This window comes from Ischnura elegans, chromosome X, assembly GCF_921293095.1.
Source record: "Ischnura elegans chromosome X, ioIscEleg1.1, whole genome shotgun sequence".
Taxonomy (NCBI): Eukaryota; Metazoa; Arthropoda; class Insecta; order Odonata; family Coenagrionidae; genus Ischnura; species Ischnura elegans.
This window is the reverse complement of record NC_060259.1, coordinates 4,643,466-4,660,117: the sequence shown is the minus strand read 5'-3', so window position 1 is coordinate 4,660,117 and position 16,652 is coordinate 4,643,466. Positions and strand designations below refer to the sequence as shown.

Here is a 16,652-nt window from a genome sequence, read left to right as displayed (position 1 = left end):
CTTGGTGACTACTCCTCAAAGACAACGTCATCTGCTCTCTACGAAGACAACAATATCGTATCTACATCTTGGTAAGTCCAACTTTTTAGCCATATTCCAAGTTCTCAACTTAAAATACCACCTTGAGGAAATTATTATCGCAGAATAAACTAACATTTTATTTAAATTGAGATTTTAAGTAGATGGTACGCGTTACGAGGTTAGAATCGAACGTTTTTATGATCCCATATTTGATCCAAGACGAAGAATGAGATAAACTTTTCTCAATTTTTTCAGATTTCTCACATTAATCATGACATCCATTAGAGACATCATTTTTAACTTTAAAAACAATACATATAGAACTAAAGAAGAGCTTGAACAGGCTTTAGCGTGCATTTACAGAAAAGTAGCTTTTGAAAACGAAAGCATTGATGACATGGAAACATATCATGAAATGAAAGATGCATTAGATAAAGCAAATGGTATAAAATTTTGCTCTTACTGTGAAATCTTCTACAGGATTGATGAGGCTATGCCTCATGAGAATACCAACGCACACCGGATGAAAATTAACGAGCAAATAGGGAGAGGGTTCAATGAAATCGAATCGGCAATTAGATCCAGGCTAAAAACATTTTGGATAACTCCCGAGGGGGATGCTCAGGACGTTGTAACTTTTCTCGATGGAATAAAAAATCTATTGATTGAGAAAATTAGAGAGCAAATAAGGACGAACAGAAGTATAAAGTTCAACCTTGTATTGATTTGCAAATTTCGAAAAGGAGAACACGAGGTGCTAGATACCTCATTTAAGACTAGTAATCAACGAGTCCTACTTGTTGATCAGTTAAATGAGATTGTGAACGAGAGATTTTCTAAACTTTTAAAAGAAAAGTCCGAGTTTCAAGCAAAAGGGTCAGGATGGACTTTGGGTGAAGTTGTAGGTTTAGAGCTCCGCATTAACAAATACACCCCCCTTCGAGGTTCAACGTATATAGATTTGCCACGAAAGATAAAAAATACCAAAGCAGTTATAAACGTGGAAAATGAAGACCAGTTTTGTTTCAAGTATGCGATATGGGCAAAAAATATCGATAAAGACCCCCAGAGAGTTTCAAAGTATAATACTAATATATTTCATGAAAGTTACCATTGGGAATGTGTCGATTACCCGGTAGATCTGAAGGATATCCCCAAATTCGAGCGCTTCAATAACATTTCAATTAATGTGTTTGGACTAGATGATAAAAACAATGTGTATCCTATAAAAATTGTAGATTATGAGCTTGAGGATCATCGCGACCTCCTCTACATTGCCAACGAAACAACTGCTCACTATTGCTGGATAAAGAATTTTGAAAGACTCGTGCGCTCCCAAATAACAAAATACCAACACAAAATCTTTATTTGCAAACGATGTCTTATTCACTATCATGATGAATCAAAGCTCGAGGCTCATAAAGAATTATGTAGAGGAACGGGAACTCCAAGTAAAATAGTGCTACCAGACGAGGACAATAAATTATTAAAATTTACCCGCATTAATCATTCTTTCCGTGTACCTTACGTGATATATGCCGATTTTGAATGTCTACTGAAAAATGTAAACACATGCGAACCGTCCTCTAGTACTTCGTTCACTAACATCATACAGAAGCATGAACCATTCAGCTTTTGTTATATCATGATCACTCCAAACGGATGCGAAGAGCCAGTATTGTATCGAGGGCCTAATGCAGCACGTGTTTTTATTGAAAGTATAAAAGATGAAGCCCAAAAGGTTTTCAAGTTGTACAAAAATACTATTCCTATAACACCACTCACAGAGGAAAATGAGAGCGCTTTCCAAAACGCATCGACGTGCCACATTTGTGGGAATGAGTTGAACGAGGATAGGGTTAGGGATCACGATCACCTGACGGGACAGTATCGAGGTCCAGCTCATTCCTTTTGCAATGTGCAGTATAAGATGCCTCAATTTCTTCCTATTTTTATTCATAACCTGTCCGCGTATGATGGTCATTTCATTGTACGAGAGCTAGACTATGATGAGAGGGAAATATTCATTATTCAAAATTCTGAAGAAAAATATATCACTTTTTCCAATTCTATAGAGGATAATTTCAAAATTCGTTTCGTCGATACCTTTCGATTTATGCCCGCTTCTCTTGCTTCTCTAGTCTCGAACCTGACTGAATTTAAATATACCACAGAAATTTTTGGTGACAAGACGCGACTAGTGACACGAAAGGGGGTTTATCCCTATGATTACACTGATTCGTTGAATAAGCTCGATGAAACCTTGCTCCCGGACAAGGATAATTTTTTCAACAGATTGAACGACGAGCATGTGTCAGACGAAGATTATGGTCACGCTTTGAACGTATGGTCTTCGTTTGGATGTGAAACACTCGGTGATTACAGTGATGTTTATTTGAAAAGTGACGTCACTCTTCTCGCTGATGTTTTTGAGAACTTTCGAGACGTGTGCTACGGAGCCTACAAATTAGATCCTGCGTGGTATTACACGGCACCAGGTTTAACATTTGATGCAATGCTTAAGTACACTGAAATAGAATTAGAGCTTTTGACTGATTACGATATGATACTCATAATCGAAAACGGAATTCGCGGAGGAATTTCACAGTGTTGTAAAAGATACTGTGAATCGAACAATAAGTACATGTCAGGTTATGACCCAGGTAAAGATTCGATATATTTAACCTATCTTGACGCGAATAATCTCTACGGATGGGCACTCTCCAGACCCCTTCCTTACGGTGAATTTCGGTGGTTAAAACAGGAGGAAATTGACGATTTTAGCGTGGAAAATGTTCCCGATGACAGTGAAAATGGATATATTCTCGAAGTGGATCTTGAGTACCCACATTGGCTGCACGACACGCATTCAGATTTCCCTCTTTGCCCGGAAAGCAAGACACCACCTAACGGTAAACATAAAAAACTTTTGACCACCCTCGAAAATAAAAGTAAATATGTAATTCATTACATGAACCTGAAACAGGCATTAGAATTAGGCATCATACTCAAAAAAGTGCACAGAGTTATCGAGTTCAAACAGTCTTCGTGGTTAAAGACCTATATTGACCTAAATACAGATCGTCGAAAAGTTGCTAAAAATGAGTTTGAGAAGGACTTTTATATACTCATGAATAACGCCGTATTTGGCAAGACAATGGAGAATGTAAGGAAACGGATGAATATGCAATTAGTGACAAGCGAAAAAAGACTGCAAAAATTAATCAATAAATCGACATTTTTGGATAGGACAATTTTCAACGAGTCTTTAGTAGCCGTTCACATGCGGAAAGCCACCATCAAAATGGTTAAGCCAATATACATTGGTTTCTGCGTTCTCGATCTCAGCAAAACTCTAATGTACGACTTTCATTACCGTACCATGCTGCCCAAAATAAATTGTCACTCGCCTACACAGACACTGACAGCTTCATTTATGAGATTAGAACGGATGATGTATACAGAGATATGCTAGAATACCTAGATGCATTCGACACCTCGAATTATCCAAAAGAACATCCGTGTTATTCTGAAAAAAACAAGAAGGTCATTGGGAAGTTCAAAGACGAGTGCGATGGTCTCATTATGACGGCTTTCGTTGGATTAAGAAGCAAATTGTACTCATTCAAGATGGAATCGGGTAAAGAAAAAAAGAAGGCAAAGGGGATAACGAAATCTGTGAAGGAAAAATGCCTAAAATTTGGTGATTATATTAATTGTTTAAGAGAGAACTCGACGCAATTTTGAAAGATGAACGTAATCCGTAGCAAAATGCACGAGTTATACACTGTTAAAATAAATAAGGTGACACTAAATGCATCCGATGATAAACGATATATTTGCGAGGATGGAATGAATACGATTGCTTGGGGTCATTACAGAATTCCACGGAAACGTACACATGATCAGGCATTTGGTAATGATTGAAATTGATAAAAACTAGTTTCATCGTAATCATAATTTCAGTGTTAATCATGACGTTAGCCTGGAAACATCCTTTCACATGCATCTGCGCGGGTCCGTCAGGTTGTGGAAAAACCACATTTGTCACGCAGTTTTTGGAAAAGTTGGATTTTATGATAGATAGTCCAATAGAGCAAGTGGTTTGGTGCTGTGCCCCAGGAAGTGAGCCTAACATACGAATACCAGTTGAATTTTACTCCGAAATACCTCCTTTCGAAGAATTTGGTGGTGTTCCTACTTTGTACGTTATAGATGATTTAATGAGTGAGGGAGCCTACAGCAAAGATGTTTGTAGGTTATTCACCAGAGGTAGCCATCATTTTAACATTTCGGTGTTTTTGATCACGCAGAATATTTTCTATCAAAGCCAGCAATCGAGAAACATATCATTGAATTCAAAGTATATTGTAGCGTTCAAACATCCCAGAGATAAGTTACAATTTGGTCATTTAGCTAGGCAGGTCTATCCGAAAAAATCGGGGGAATTGGAGAGGGTATATAAACAGGTTACGCAAGAACCATTCGGTTATTTGGTTCTAGATCTTGGTCAGGACACGGACGACAGATTCCGCTTTAGAACCAAAATTTTTCCCCAAGACGGGGCTACTGTCATTTACATGCCCCAACGCGATGAAAAGGTTGAAGAACAATAAACACTTGCTCCACGTCCTAAAATCTGCAAAGCCTAAATTACGTACTGCCATATTGAATAGCTCGGACAAGGAGTTGATTAAAACAATTTGCGATTGTTGCCTCAATACTCTAAACGGAAATCATAAGATCGATAAGCGATTGAAACGAAAATTATCCAAGCATCGTAACACACTGAGAAAGTTGGCTGAACGGAGGACGAGTGTAAAAAGAAAACGAGCACTTCTCGTACAAAAAGGTGGCTTTTTGCCATTACTACTGGGTTCGATTTTAAGCGGTGTGATCGGTAGCCTGCTGGGAAAATGAGTTTGCAGAAAATGCTCGTAGTGAGTCCCGAAGTCTTTGATCGAAGTCATGCAAAGGCTAGGTTGAGTAAATTGGATAAGGAAATGAAACTTGTGTTAGCGAGTAAAGGGCTCAAGGCTATTGACAAGTGGCATTTGTATAAAAGAATACTGGATAAATATCTCGACTCAGTGGCAGACTTTAAATCTCCCGTACACGTTCCGATAGTGAAACACTCACCACCAACACGACTAGATGAGGGTAGCGATGCAATGAGAAGGCGGTTAGACGAAATTAGGAGGACAAATTCAGAGTTGTATTCGACATGGGCACGAATAAAGGAACAAATCGAAAGCGATTCTCCACCGAGAAAAATGAAGCGGATAATAGCAACTCCAAGAGAGCCAAGCACACCTCCAAGGGAGCAAAGAACATCTCCAAAGGAGCGATGGACATCTCCGAGACCAATTTCAAGGCGAAGCAAGCGAAAAAGGGTACCAAAATGTTCGGGGCAGAGTGGGACACGACGTAATAGCTAGCGTGTACAACAATCCCGCACATCCTGCTGGTTTTTCCACAGATAAAAAATTAAATAAAGCGACTGGAATCCCAATAAAAACAATTCGCGAGTGGTTGGAATCTCAAGAAGCGTACACGCGTCACAAGCCGGCGAGAAAAAAGTTTGTTAGAAACCGTTACGAAGTAAACTATATAGATGAGTGTTGGCAATGTGATTTAAATGATTTGAGAAGTTTGAAAAAATACAACGGGTTCTGTTACATTTTAACCGTAATAGACATATTTTCCCGGTATGCGTGGGCTAGTCCTCTCAAGTCAAAAGGACCAGAGGAAATTATAGAAGCATTTAAGGTTATAATTCGCGAGCGCAAACCATTGAAAATTCAGAGCGATAAGGGAGGGGAATTTGTTAACAGCAAGTTTAAAAGTTTTCTCTCGAATCAAGGTGTAAAGTTTTACACTTCAAATAATCCAGAAATTAAGGCTAGCCTCGTGGAACGCTTTAATCGAACTCTCAAGACGAAAATGTATAAATATTTTACAAAATACGCAACTTACAAATATATCGATGTGCTTCCAAAACTCATTAGTTCTTATAACCATAGTACGCATTCTAGCATTGGGATCGCTCCCTCTCATGTGAATGCTAAAAATGCATTTATCATTGCTAGTCGGAGAAAAAGCTTAAAGAAGACGGATGCAAAATTTAATATAGGTGATTATGTGAGGATTAGTAAAGAGAGGTTTCCATTCACCAAAGGATACACACCAAATTATACGAAGGAAATATTTCAAGTTACAAACATTGATCGAATGAAACTAATACCAACCTATAAATTGAATGATTTGAACGGGGAGGATATAAAGGGTAGTTTCTATGCGGAAGAATTAGTCAAAGTTAACGTGTCTCCCGACACGGAGTACAGGATCGAGAAAATATTGAGACGTCGGGGGAGTGGTCCTAATTTGGAGTATTTTATCAAGTGGGACGGATACCCACCGTCTTTAAACTCGTGGATTTCCGCTTCTTCCGTGCGTAAAATATGAACGAATTTTATCTTACACTACCCAGCGATAGCTCGAGGGATTTTTTCCCAAGAAATACAATCGCTCATTATCGTACAAAGTTAAGTCATCGCATCGATTTAGAAAATAACGAGTGGTATGTCGGTCTAGCTGAGATTTCGATTCCTTCTATTGAGGTAAAAAAAGCTCCCGAAGAAACACCTGCTGTTATCGAAAAATTAACTCCAGCGCCTCGCGTAGCAGACGAATTGCCTTCTAAGGATAATAGAACCCGGACTGAAGAGGGATTAGTTCGAGGGGATAAAGAAGTTATAAATGTGAAACTTTTAGAAGATTCATACTTTACAATTCCCATTGGTACTTATGACAGTATTGCGGCGGCATTTGCAAAACCATATATTACCTCCAGTACACAAGAACAAACGTACATTTCAAATGAAGTAATGCGTTATATTGATAAACTGAGTGTAAGGATTAATCAGGTTGGAGTTGATGAACGCATATTGCCACGGTCTGTGCAAATTTTTGCGAGCGGAGTAAAATACTCGTTGTCTCCGGGAACGTATGATTAGTTTGCTAACTTATTCAATAGAACTTTGTCAGGCTTTAGTGGAAAAGGCAAGGAAAAGATAAAAAATGACCTATCATTATTATCGGCTGTTCTTATTAGATTATCATTTAAAGATTCAACGTTGACAGATGATGAGTTAGCTGAAATCATCGATGATGCCAGGGTAGAGATTAACACTAAAGAAGACAAAGGAAAAAGAAGCATTGCAACCTCCTCAAAAAATGTTTACGTTTACACAGATATAATAAAACCGCAGTTGGTGGGTGACACTTTGAGTCGATGCATCCGCATCATAAATGTCAAAATTGGTGAATATCAAACTTTCAATCCGATTTATTACTACCCCGTCGAGAAAAACAATATCGAGAGTGTTGAAATTCTTTTTGCTGATAAACTCGGTGAAGCAATTTCTTTTCATGGTGGGGAGCAAAGCTCGATAGTTGTGCTACACTTTATAAAAAAGAATTGATTCACGTTAGTACATCATTTTACGACGAGATGGCGCCGGTGATGGATCGATATTATAGTTATTATTCAAAACAGGTGGGAGGAGAGATTGGATCCTTGTATAGAGCTTCTTATAGGGTGCAAAAGGGACGAGGTATCGGGAGTTTCCTCGCGGGATTGTGGCGATTTGCAAAACCTTTGCTATTTATCGGGCTTAAGACTGTTGGTAAGGAGGCCGCGAGCGCTGGGGCAGCAGCTCTTGGAGACCTTGGAACAAAACCGGTTAAGGAGATACTGCGCAGTAGAATAAACGAGGCAGGTCAGAACTTGAAACGCAAGGCCGAGGAAAAGATAAAAGGCATGTCTGGGGGTGGGTTGAGGATCGCGAAACGTCCAAGGTTAAATAAAATAAAACATGGCTGCGTAAGAAAAAAGCGACAGTCGATGAGAAGTCGAAGAGGAAAGAAGGTTGTTGGAGGAGATATTTTTTCGCGATAATGGCAGAGCATATGCTGTCTTCGTTGGATTTATTTCAGCCCAATCCGCCGGTGCAAACTAACATCTTGGCAAAAAGACTCGTGTCCTACAAACCCATATCTTCGCTAGATAATCGATTGGTTATAGAATTCCTGATCAAAGACTCTGGGGATGCGTATAAGGATTTGAATAGTATATATCTTAGACTTAAAGTGAAACTTTGCAAAAAAGACGGGACTGATTACAATGAATCCGCTACCAATCAACCGGGAGTAGTGAACAATATTCTGCACACTCTGTTCGAGCAGTGTAACGTTTATTTCAATGGGACGTTGGTCACACCATCAGAGGATAATTACCATTACAGAAGCTACCTGGAAAATGTGTTAAATTATGGAACAGATGCGAGCAAAACACATTTACGAAATGTGGGGTGGGAGTTGGACACGGGAGACGATATTAACTTGACAGATACTTCAAATTCTGGTTATACAAGGCGTAAGGGTTGGTTTAAGAACAGTGCAGAGGTTGAGTTGTATGGTAAACTGCACGTAGATGTTTTTAATCAGATACAATTAATGATGGATCGAGTAGACATCGGTATAAGACTATTGCTCTCTAATCATGCTGTCCATCTTATGGGAGGGAATGATGATGGACTATTGAAAATTTTAGACGCAACTTTATACGTTCAACATTTCGATATTAACCCATCCATTTTAGTTGCACATAATAAAATCCTGGAAAACAACAATGCCAAATATCACTACAAGCGTACCGAGTTGAAAACCTTTACTGTTCCTTCTGGTGGACGAACTTTAAGCCTTAACAATGCGATCGTGGGTCGAATACGTAATGTAATTATTTTTACAATGGTGGATAATGAAGCATATGCGGGAAGTTTGAATAAGAATCCATTTGCTCTCTCTCACTATTCGCTCGAGAATTTTTCCCTCTTTGTGAACGGTGTGCAAATTCCGTCCGAGGGATTACAATGCAATTTTTCAAGTAAAAAGTATTGGGCGCGAGCGTATGACACAATATTCTCAGGAAGTGGGATAAAGCATTACAATCGGGGTAATCAAATCACTTACGATATGTTTGGGCACGGTTATTTTATGCTAGTCTTCGATCTAACACCCGATGATTCGGGTAATGAGGACTATATAAGTTTAGGAGATAGAGGTGTGGTGAGAATAGAGGCGAGATTTGAAAACGTATTATCGAGAACGGTTACGTGTTTACTTTTCTCAGAGTATGATGCAACAGTGGAAATTGATAAAAACAGAAACATTATCACAAACTTTTAGTCATGGATGGAATTCAAATTAAGAGGTTACTAAGACCACTCAATATATTTCGCGGAGTTAACGCATCTGATAGGTTACCAAAATCACCACGAAATGGAGTTTACATAATAAATTTAGATCCATCTAAATTACCGGGTTCACACTAGGTTGCAGTCTATTTACATAATAATTATGCAGAGTATTTTGATTCCTACGGCTTACCTCCTTTTGTTTCAAATATAAGTAATTTTTTAAAGTCATTCTCAGTCACTCGCAATCACGTTCAAATTCAAAGCTTTCGTTCGGATATTTGCGGTGAATACTGCTGCCTCTATACCGCTAGTAAATCATTAGGTCAAACACTACACAAATTCCTCGCACACTTTCATCACACCATCCCTCATCTCAACGACTGTCGAGCCCTGAAGCTGTTTCATCAGACCTTCAAGCGGGTTCGGCGGGCCAAATGTCATCCCAGAGCTCAGCGGTGCTGTTCCCGAATAAATACGATGAGCAGGAAGAGGAGGTGATTATTTGAGAAGAAACAGCCGCAGAATGCAGATCGTGGTATCTGTGACTTATAGCCAAGGCGGGGTGACGGAGCTTGCAGCCGTCGACGTGGATTCAAATCGTTTATTTTGGGGCAGTTTCAAGAAACATGGGAAGCTCATCGCTGGAGGAAAGAAGCTACGTTTCCCAGACCCCTTACAACGAGATGAGACATCCTTCAACGAAGGATTCATTTCACACACCGAACTTTCAACTACCCTGGAAGCTATGACTGAGGGTGCAACCGCTCTCTACGCATTCAGCGAAGCAGAGTGTGAGTTCCTGACCGATCTGACGGGACGCACTTTCATCTCTCTCGAAAAAGAGTTAAACTGTCCCCCTCCCGAAAAATGTTCCTTGCTTGCCTTTTCCTGCCTCAATCCTTGTCACAAATTGCGCAACAGCACTTGCGCATTGAGAGATGCACATTCTCTCGCCCAGTGGTTCCAGTATAACCGTCTCAAAACCGAAGTTGATCCTTGCCCGGATGACTGTTCCCCCACCCCTCCTCCTACATCAACCTCTAAATAAGGACGGTTACGTCACCATACGCCAGTCGTCATGCAGTCATCGGTGGATGCAGACCATCAGTCTCCTCCGGTGAAGAGAAAGAAACCTGCTGGAAATTTTATTCCTTCTATTGGACAATCGGACAATTTACTTCTTCAAACTGTGTATTATTTGAACAAAACAAAGACAAAGAGTGTGTGTATTGGTTACGATCCTGGTAGAGACTTTGAATCAGTTGTGCAATTTAATCAAGTTGGAAAAAAAGTGTAATTGTTTCACAAAGCGAGTGGGCAAACATCTTGAACTGTGAAAAGGATGTGGATTTGTTCTTTTACAAAGGAGAAAAGCATTTTTTAACTTTCTGTTTGGCTTATGCGAATTACTTTGGGAAGACTCATTTGGTTATTAAAAAGACCTTTAATTTAAAGCAAGAAGAGTGGTTTGCATTGGTGAAACTCTTCAAGCTGATTGATTTATTTCTCCAGAGACTTTCAGCTAGTCGTGACAAAGTGAGACATTTTCTCGCCACAAAATTAGCAAAGAATATCACAGATTGTGATTTTGAAAGACTTGAATTAGAGATGGTACTCATAGCGTATGGTTCGGCTGATAATCAAAAGTTGTCAGCTTGAGTGTGAGTGAAAGGCTTTCTAACCTCTGGCGTGAATGAGAGTTCCGTAAGTTAGAGAGTCTTGATGTAAGTTCAACCCCTGGCATTGGGTGTAAAAACCTTGTAAGTTGGACATACATCACGATGGGTGCCATTGTCGAATTTCAAGGATTTACGGGTAGCAATGGACATTTTATTGTCAAAGAATTGGCAATTATCGCTGTCCAGAATAAATGCTGTAATACGTGGTTATTTAAATCACCACAGAGATTGCTCTTTACAAAAGAGTCTTCTTGGCTGAGAAACAACTATCACGGCTTGTGCGAATACTCTGGAGAGTCTATGGCGCTGATGATCGGCCTTAACGGAGTACCCTCCTTATGTATTTTAGGCAAGCCATAAATCACAGGAGTCTTCGGGTCTTGAGGTGTTATGCGTTTCCGTAGTTGCGTGTCGACAATGATCTTCTTAATCAACTCGGTGGTTTTTCGTTTTATGCTCCCCGTTGGGTCCTTCTTTAGTTTTTTATAAGGACCGCTTTCTAATAACTCCTTTATTTTCTTTTCGTATTCCTCGGTATCCATGACGACTGTAGATTTTCCTTTGTCCGCGGGTAGGACGACAATGTCTTATTTAAACAAATTAACGAACATACTTATGAAGAATGGATATAGACGGAGAGAAATAAGGACGGCCATCTCCCGCAAATTAAGTAAAAAGGACTCAAGGATGGAAGAAGAAAAGACCGAAGAGCAGCAGAAAAAAGCCTTCCTGCCGTATATTAAAGGGGTCACGGATAAAAATCCAGAATACTACATAAGCATCAGATAAAAACCGTGTTTAAGCCACGCACGCAAATTAGAGACATCATTCGAAACGTGAAAGGAAGGGAAAAATTGGAAACGGAGGGAGTATACCAATTAAAATGCGGCACATGCGACCAAGTGTACGTGGGTGAAACTGGACGCACAATAAGAACCAGAGTGAAGGAGCACAGCGCGGCGATTCGACTGGGCCACGCCGATAAGTCAGCAGTCGCTGAACATGCCGCACAAGGACATACCATCGATGTAAACAACCCAAAAATTCTCGTCAGGGAGAAATACTTTAAAACGAGGATTTTCCGGGAAGCCTTAGAAATCAAAAAACATAAAAACAACTTCAACAGAGACAACGGACAGAAGATCAGTGACACATGGCTTCCGGTCATTTCCAGAAAAACAAGTTTCCAGAAAACTCCCTATCCCCCTCCCCCCTCCCTAACTCCCTACCACCACCCACCACCTATAAATTGATGCGAAATAAAGACAACACGGTCATTCGCCCTGATGAGGTCTCCGGCATAGGAGAAGAAACGTCGGCCATTTTAATAACCTGACGCGGGATATTCCCAAAAAACCATAAATCTACAAACATGGACCGCGAAACCTTTAGTAATTTGAGCAATAACTTTGTAAATATTTGAGCTATGATCACCATTCAAATTTGTACCAGCAACAATTAAAGTCTTGATTAATTTGCCTTTTTCCAAAATTCCGCCACCATAGCCGCAAATGGTGCGTTTTAGAAACCACCTCAAAAAATGATCATTTATATTGGGATGAGGTGAGTGAAGTGATGGGAATAATCTCATGCATTGCCGAGGGGGTGGGTAGCATACGCCTATGCCCCACCCCAGCTTTTTCCCATTCCACTCTACCTTCTCAGCAGTATATAAGGCGGAGCGGACCTTCAGTACATTATCAGCGGCCTGGGAACTAGTCCCAGGCTATCGGTCCAACATCTCATCGTGTAGGTTCTTTACAACTGAATGCTGAACGAATTCTGGAAGAATCGTCGGAGACTCGGACCCCGGAGGAATTTACAACTGAATGCTGAACGAATTCAGGAAGAATCGTCGGAGACTTGGACCCCGGAGGAATTTACAACTGAATGCTGAACGAATTCCGGAAGAATCGTCGCAGACTGGGACCCCGGAGGAATCTGTAGCAGAGGGGTAAGTATGATCCGTAAAACTGAGTTTTTCGGATTTTTATATTTTTATATTTTTTCTAGAACCGTAAAAATATACGGTTGCCTCATATTCAGTGCCTACCATCAATCCCCGGGTAAAAAATCCAAGTTTCCCTTATAGAATGCAGTTTGTAGTCTTAGGACCAAAAAACCCGAAATTTTCGGGGATTATTCTTAATAACCTGGTTATTTGAAGATATATCAAAATTTGCCAAGGAATAAAAGTTATTCATTTTCAAATGCCTATCCTATGCAGACAAAAAAATTTGGATAAGTCCGTCACGGTTCAGGGTATCGATAATACGTAACCTTATTTTCGAGCATACGGTTTTGGACCTAATGACCAAAATTGTTCTCCTACTAGTTCTTAATACAACTGTTTAATTTTTTGGGTCAATTTCCTGGTCTTCACGTGAAAATTCGGCAACTTAGTTTTTTAGGTATTAGGCGAACATATGCAGGTAGAAGGTGGCGTTATGGAACTTTCTCTTATATCTCCGTTATATGAAAAGATACAACTATACTTCAAATTCAAAAAATGTTTCTCTCTCGATTAACCATCTGATGAGCTCAATCAATTTTGACACAGCTGTAAGGGTTAAGATTCAGGGTACCCATGAACCCTTAAATATGAGAAATCAAAGAAGAGTTGTTTTTTTTAATATTTAGCCCAATTTATTTCGAATATAGTCCAACATTTATTTTTGACCTTTCTTGTATTTTAACACTCTAAAATTGATGAGTTCCAAAAATTCTGTACTTAGAAATTTTCTGCTCATCTAGAATATAAAAAAATATTTTATATCTCCGCTATTTGAAAAGATGCTGCTATACTTTAAATTCAAGAAACATTTATCTCTCAATTTTCCATCTGATGAGCCTAATCATTTTTGTGACAGCCCTAAGGCTTAGGATTCAGGGTACCCGTGAACCCTTAAATATGAGAAATCAAAGAAGAGTTGTTTTTTTTTAATATTTAGCCCAATTTATTTCGAATATAGTCCAACATTTAGTTTTGACCTATCTTGTATTTTAACACTCTAAAATTGATGAGTTCCGAACATTCTGTACTTGGAAATTTTCTGCTCATCTAGAATAAAAGAAAATATTTTACATCTCCGCTATTTGAAAAGATACCGCTATACTTTAAATTTAAGAAACATTTATCTCTCAATTTTCCATCTGATGAGCCTAATCATTTTTGTGACAGCCCTAAGGCTTAGGATTCAGGGTACCCATGTACCCTTAAATATGAGAAATCAAAGAAGAGTTGTTTGCTATATTATTTAACCAAATTTATTTATAATATAGTCCAACATTTAGTTTTGACCAATCTTACATTTTTACACTCTAAAATTGACGATTTACAAAAATTATATACTAAAAAAATTTCGACTTTCTAGAATTTAATAAAATAATTTATACCTCTGTTATTTGAAAACATTCTGCTCTTTATCTCAAGGTAAACAGATAGAAATAAAAGACGTTTCATTATTCAATTTTTATTAACTTTTTTCATTTATATAAATAAAAAAATGTATCTTCTCCATAATTATACTTCATCACCTCCGCCACAGTCAATTTTAAAAAACTTGGGAGAAAGATTCTTCTCTCCACCCCTGAAAACTTTATCCACCCAAATAACCCCGCTCCATATTTGGTGTGGATGGTCTCCATCCTCTCCACTTTATATTTGATGCCCAGCTCCAATTCCTCCTTTTTCAGAAACTCCCCTTCACTCTGAAGGAGGAGGAGCTTCTGAGGTATGGATATCTGTATCAAAAAAGAGAGAGATGAATTTAGATTTTGAACAAAAATTATGAAAATTCTGACTGAATAGGAAGAAAAACAATGTCACACTCACATCGGAAGAGGGAGCGGAGGAGGAGGGGGCAGTGCTGATAGACGCGGTGACAATTGGGGTGGAGGTGACGACGGTGACGGCGGTTTCCATTCTATCAAAAAAAGGAAGAGCATAAATTAGCATTAAAATTATTAATGAGAGCTTTTAATAACTTACCATTTAATGAATTACATCAGCAAAACGGAGGATGATTGGAACTACCAAAACCACCCTCGCCCCGGCTTGTTTGAGAAACATTATCATGGATCACCACAAATGTGACATCTGTGGCGATTTTTTCGAGGATGAGTTGGCAGATGCGATCCCCCCGATTCACCGCAAAGTCATCATCACCATGATTATACAGAAGAACTTTAATTTCACCACTATAATCTGGGTCTATTACCCCCGCCCCTACTTCAATCCCGTACTTAACAGATGAACCCGAGCGAGATGCAAGTCTTCCGTATAAACCTTTGAGTATCTCGAGCGAAAACCCAGTTCTTAGAAGAGCTCGCCCTCGCTTACGAATAATATCTGACTTGATAGCAGTTATATCATATCCAGCCATATATTCATAGCAAGGTATGGCGACGCAAGCAAACGGGTGCAATTTCTTAATGATGATAGAAAGTCTGAAAATTTAATATAATAAAAATATTTGAGACCCCATTCAAGTATGAAGTGGATATGATCTATATTTGAAAATAATATCAATTATATCTAAATCATAATTACCTAGAAGATGGAGAGGAATCCATTTTTGGTAATTGGTGTTCGGAGTCAGCGATTTTAGTTAAGATGATGATGAGTTGGGTTGATTGCAGAAGATGGTAGAGTAGTGGTTGGTGTTTCAACCGGTGTATTTACACTAGAAAGATGAAGTTGGCTGGAGCGGATGACAGCGAAGGGAGTAGTTGCAGCTGAACGATGGTCTCGGTGGAAGGTATCGGAGAGTCCAAGTGGAACAGTCTGACTGGTGAGTGTCAAGTGGAAACAGCGACTATTTATACTTTGTGAACGTTAAGACAATATTCGTCAGATATGAGGAAATATCTAGTTTAGGTGAACGTTGACGGATACCTTCTTAGAAATGGTGAGACTAGTTTTCTGTACCAAAAAAAAATCCGTATGAGTTCGCGATAATGCACCTTGAGTTATTTGTAATGTTTTCGAGCGATTGCATCAGCCTTGAGTTATTCTCATTGAACTACACTGAAGCCTTGATTTGAAAAAAATGAGAACGTGCATTGAGATAGAGAATTCCGCCCAAGCTTTGAAAATAAGAGCGAACGTTGTGACATTTGCTATTTCTTTGAGCGATTGCAACTGCACTCGAGCCTTGATTTGAAAAATGAGAACGTGCATTGAGAGAGAAAATTCCGTCCAAGCATTGAAAATAAGAGCGAACGTTGCGACATTTGCTATTTCTTTGAGCGATTGCAACTGCACTCAAGCCTTGATTTGAAAAATGAGAACGTGCATTGAGATAGAGAATTCCGCCCAAGCTTTGAAAATAAGAGCGAACGTTGTGACATTTGCTATTTCTTTGAGCGATTGCAACTGCACTCGAGCCTTGATTTGAAAAATGAGAACGTGCATTGAGAGAGAAAATTCCGTCCAAGCATTGAAAATAAGAGCGAACGTTGCGACATTTGCTATTTCTTTGAGCGATTGCAACTGCACTCAAGCCTTGATTTGAAAAATGAGAACGTGCATTGAGAGAGAGAATTCCGTCCAAGCATTGAAAATAAGAGCGAACGTTGTGAGATTTGCTATATCTTTGAGCGATTGCAACTGCACTCAAGCCTTGATTTGAATAATGAGAACGTGCATTGAGATAGAGAATTCCGCCCAAGCTTTGAAAATAAGAGCGAA

The 16,652-nt window shown here is 39.2% G+C and overlaps 1 protein-coding gene across 1 annotated transcript; it reads right to left on the bottom strand.

Moving 5' to 3' along the window:
- Positions 1-14,967: 14,967 nt before the first annotated feature.
- LOC124170583 (deoxyuridine 5'-triphosphate nucleotidohydrolase-like) lies at positions 14,968-15,345 on the bottom strand. The gene has a single exon (XM_046549382.1). It carries the CDS (start codon positions 15,343-15,345, stop codon positions 14,968-14,970), a length of 378 nt encoding a protein of 125 aa, XP_046405338.1.
- Positions 15,346-16,652: the final 1,307 nt, after the last annotated feature.

Bases quoted from the DNA above. Each gene is read 5' to 3' on its own strand.
- LOC124170583 (XM_046549382.1), bottom strand. From the start codon at position 15,345: ATGGCTGGATATGATATAACTGCTATCAAGTCAGATATTATTCGTAAG.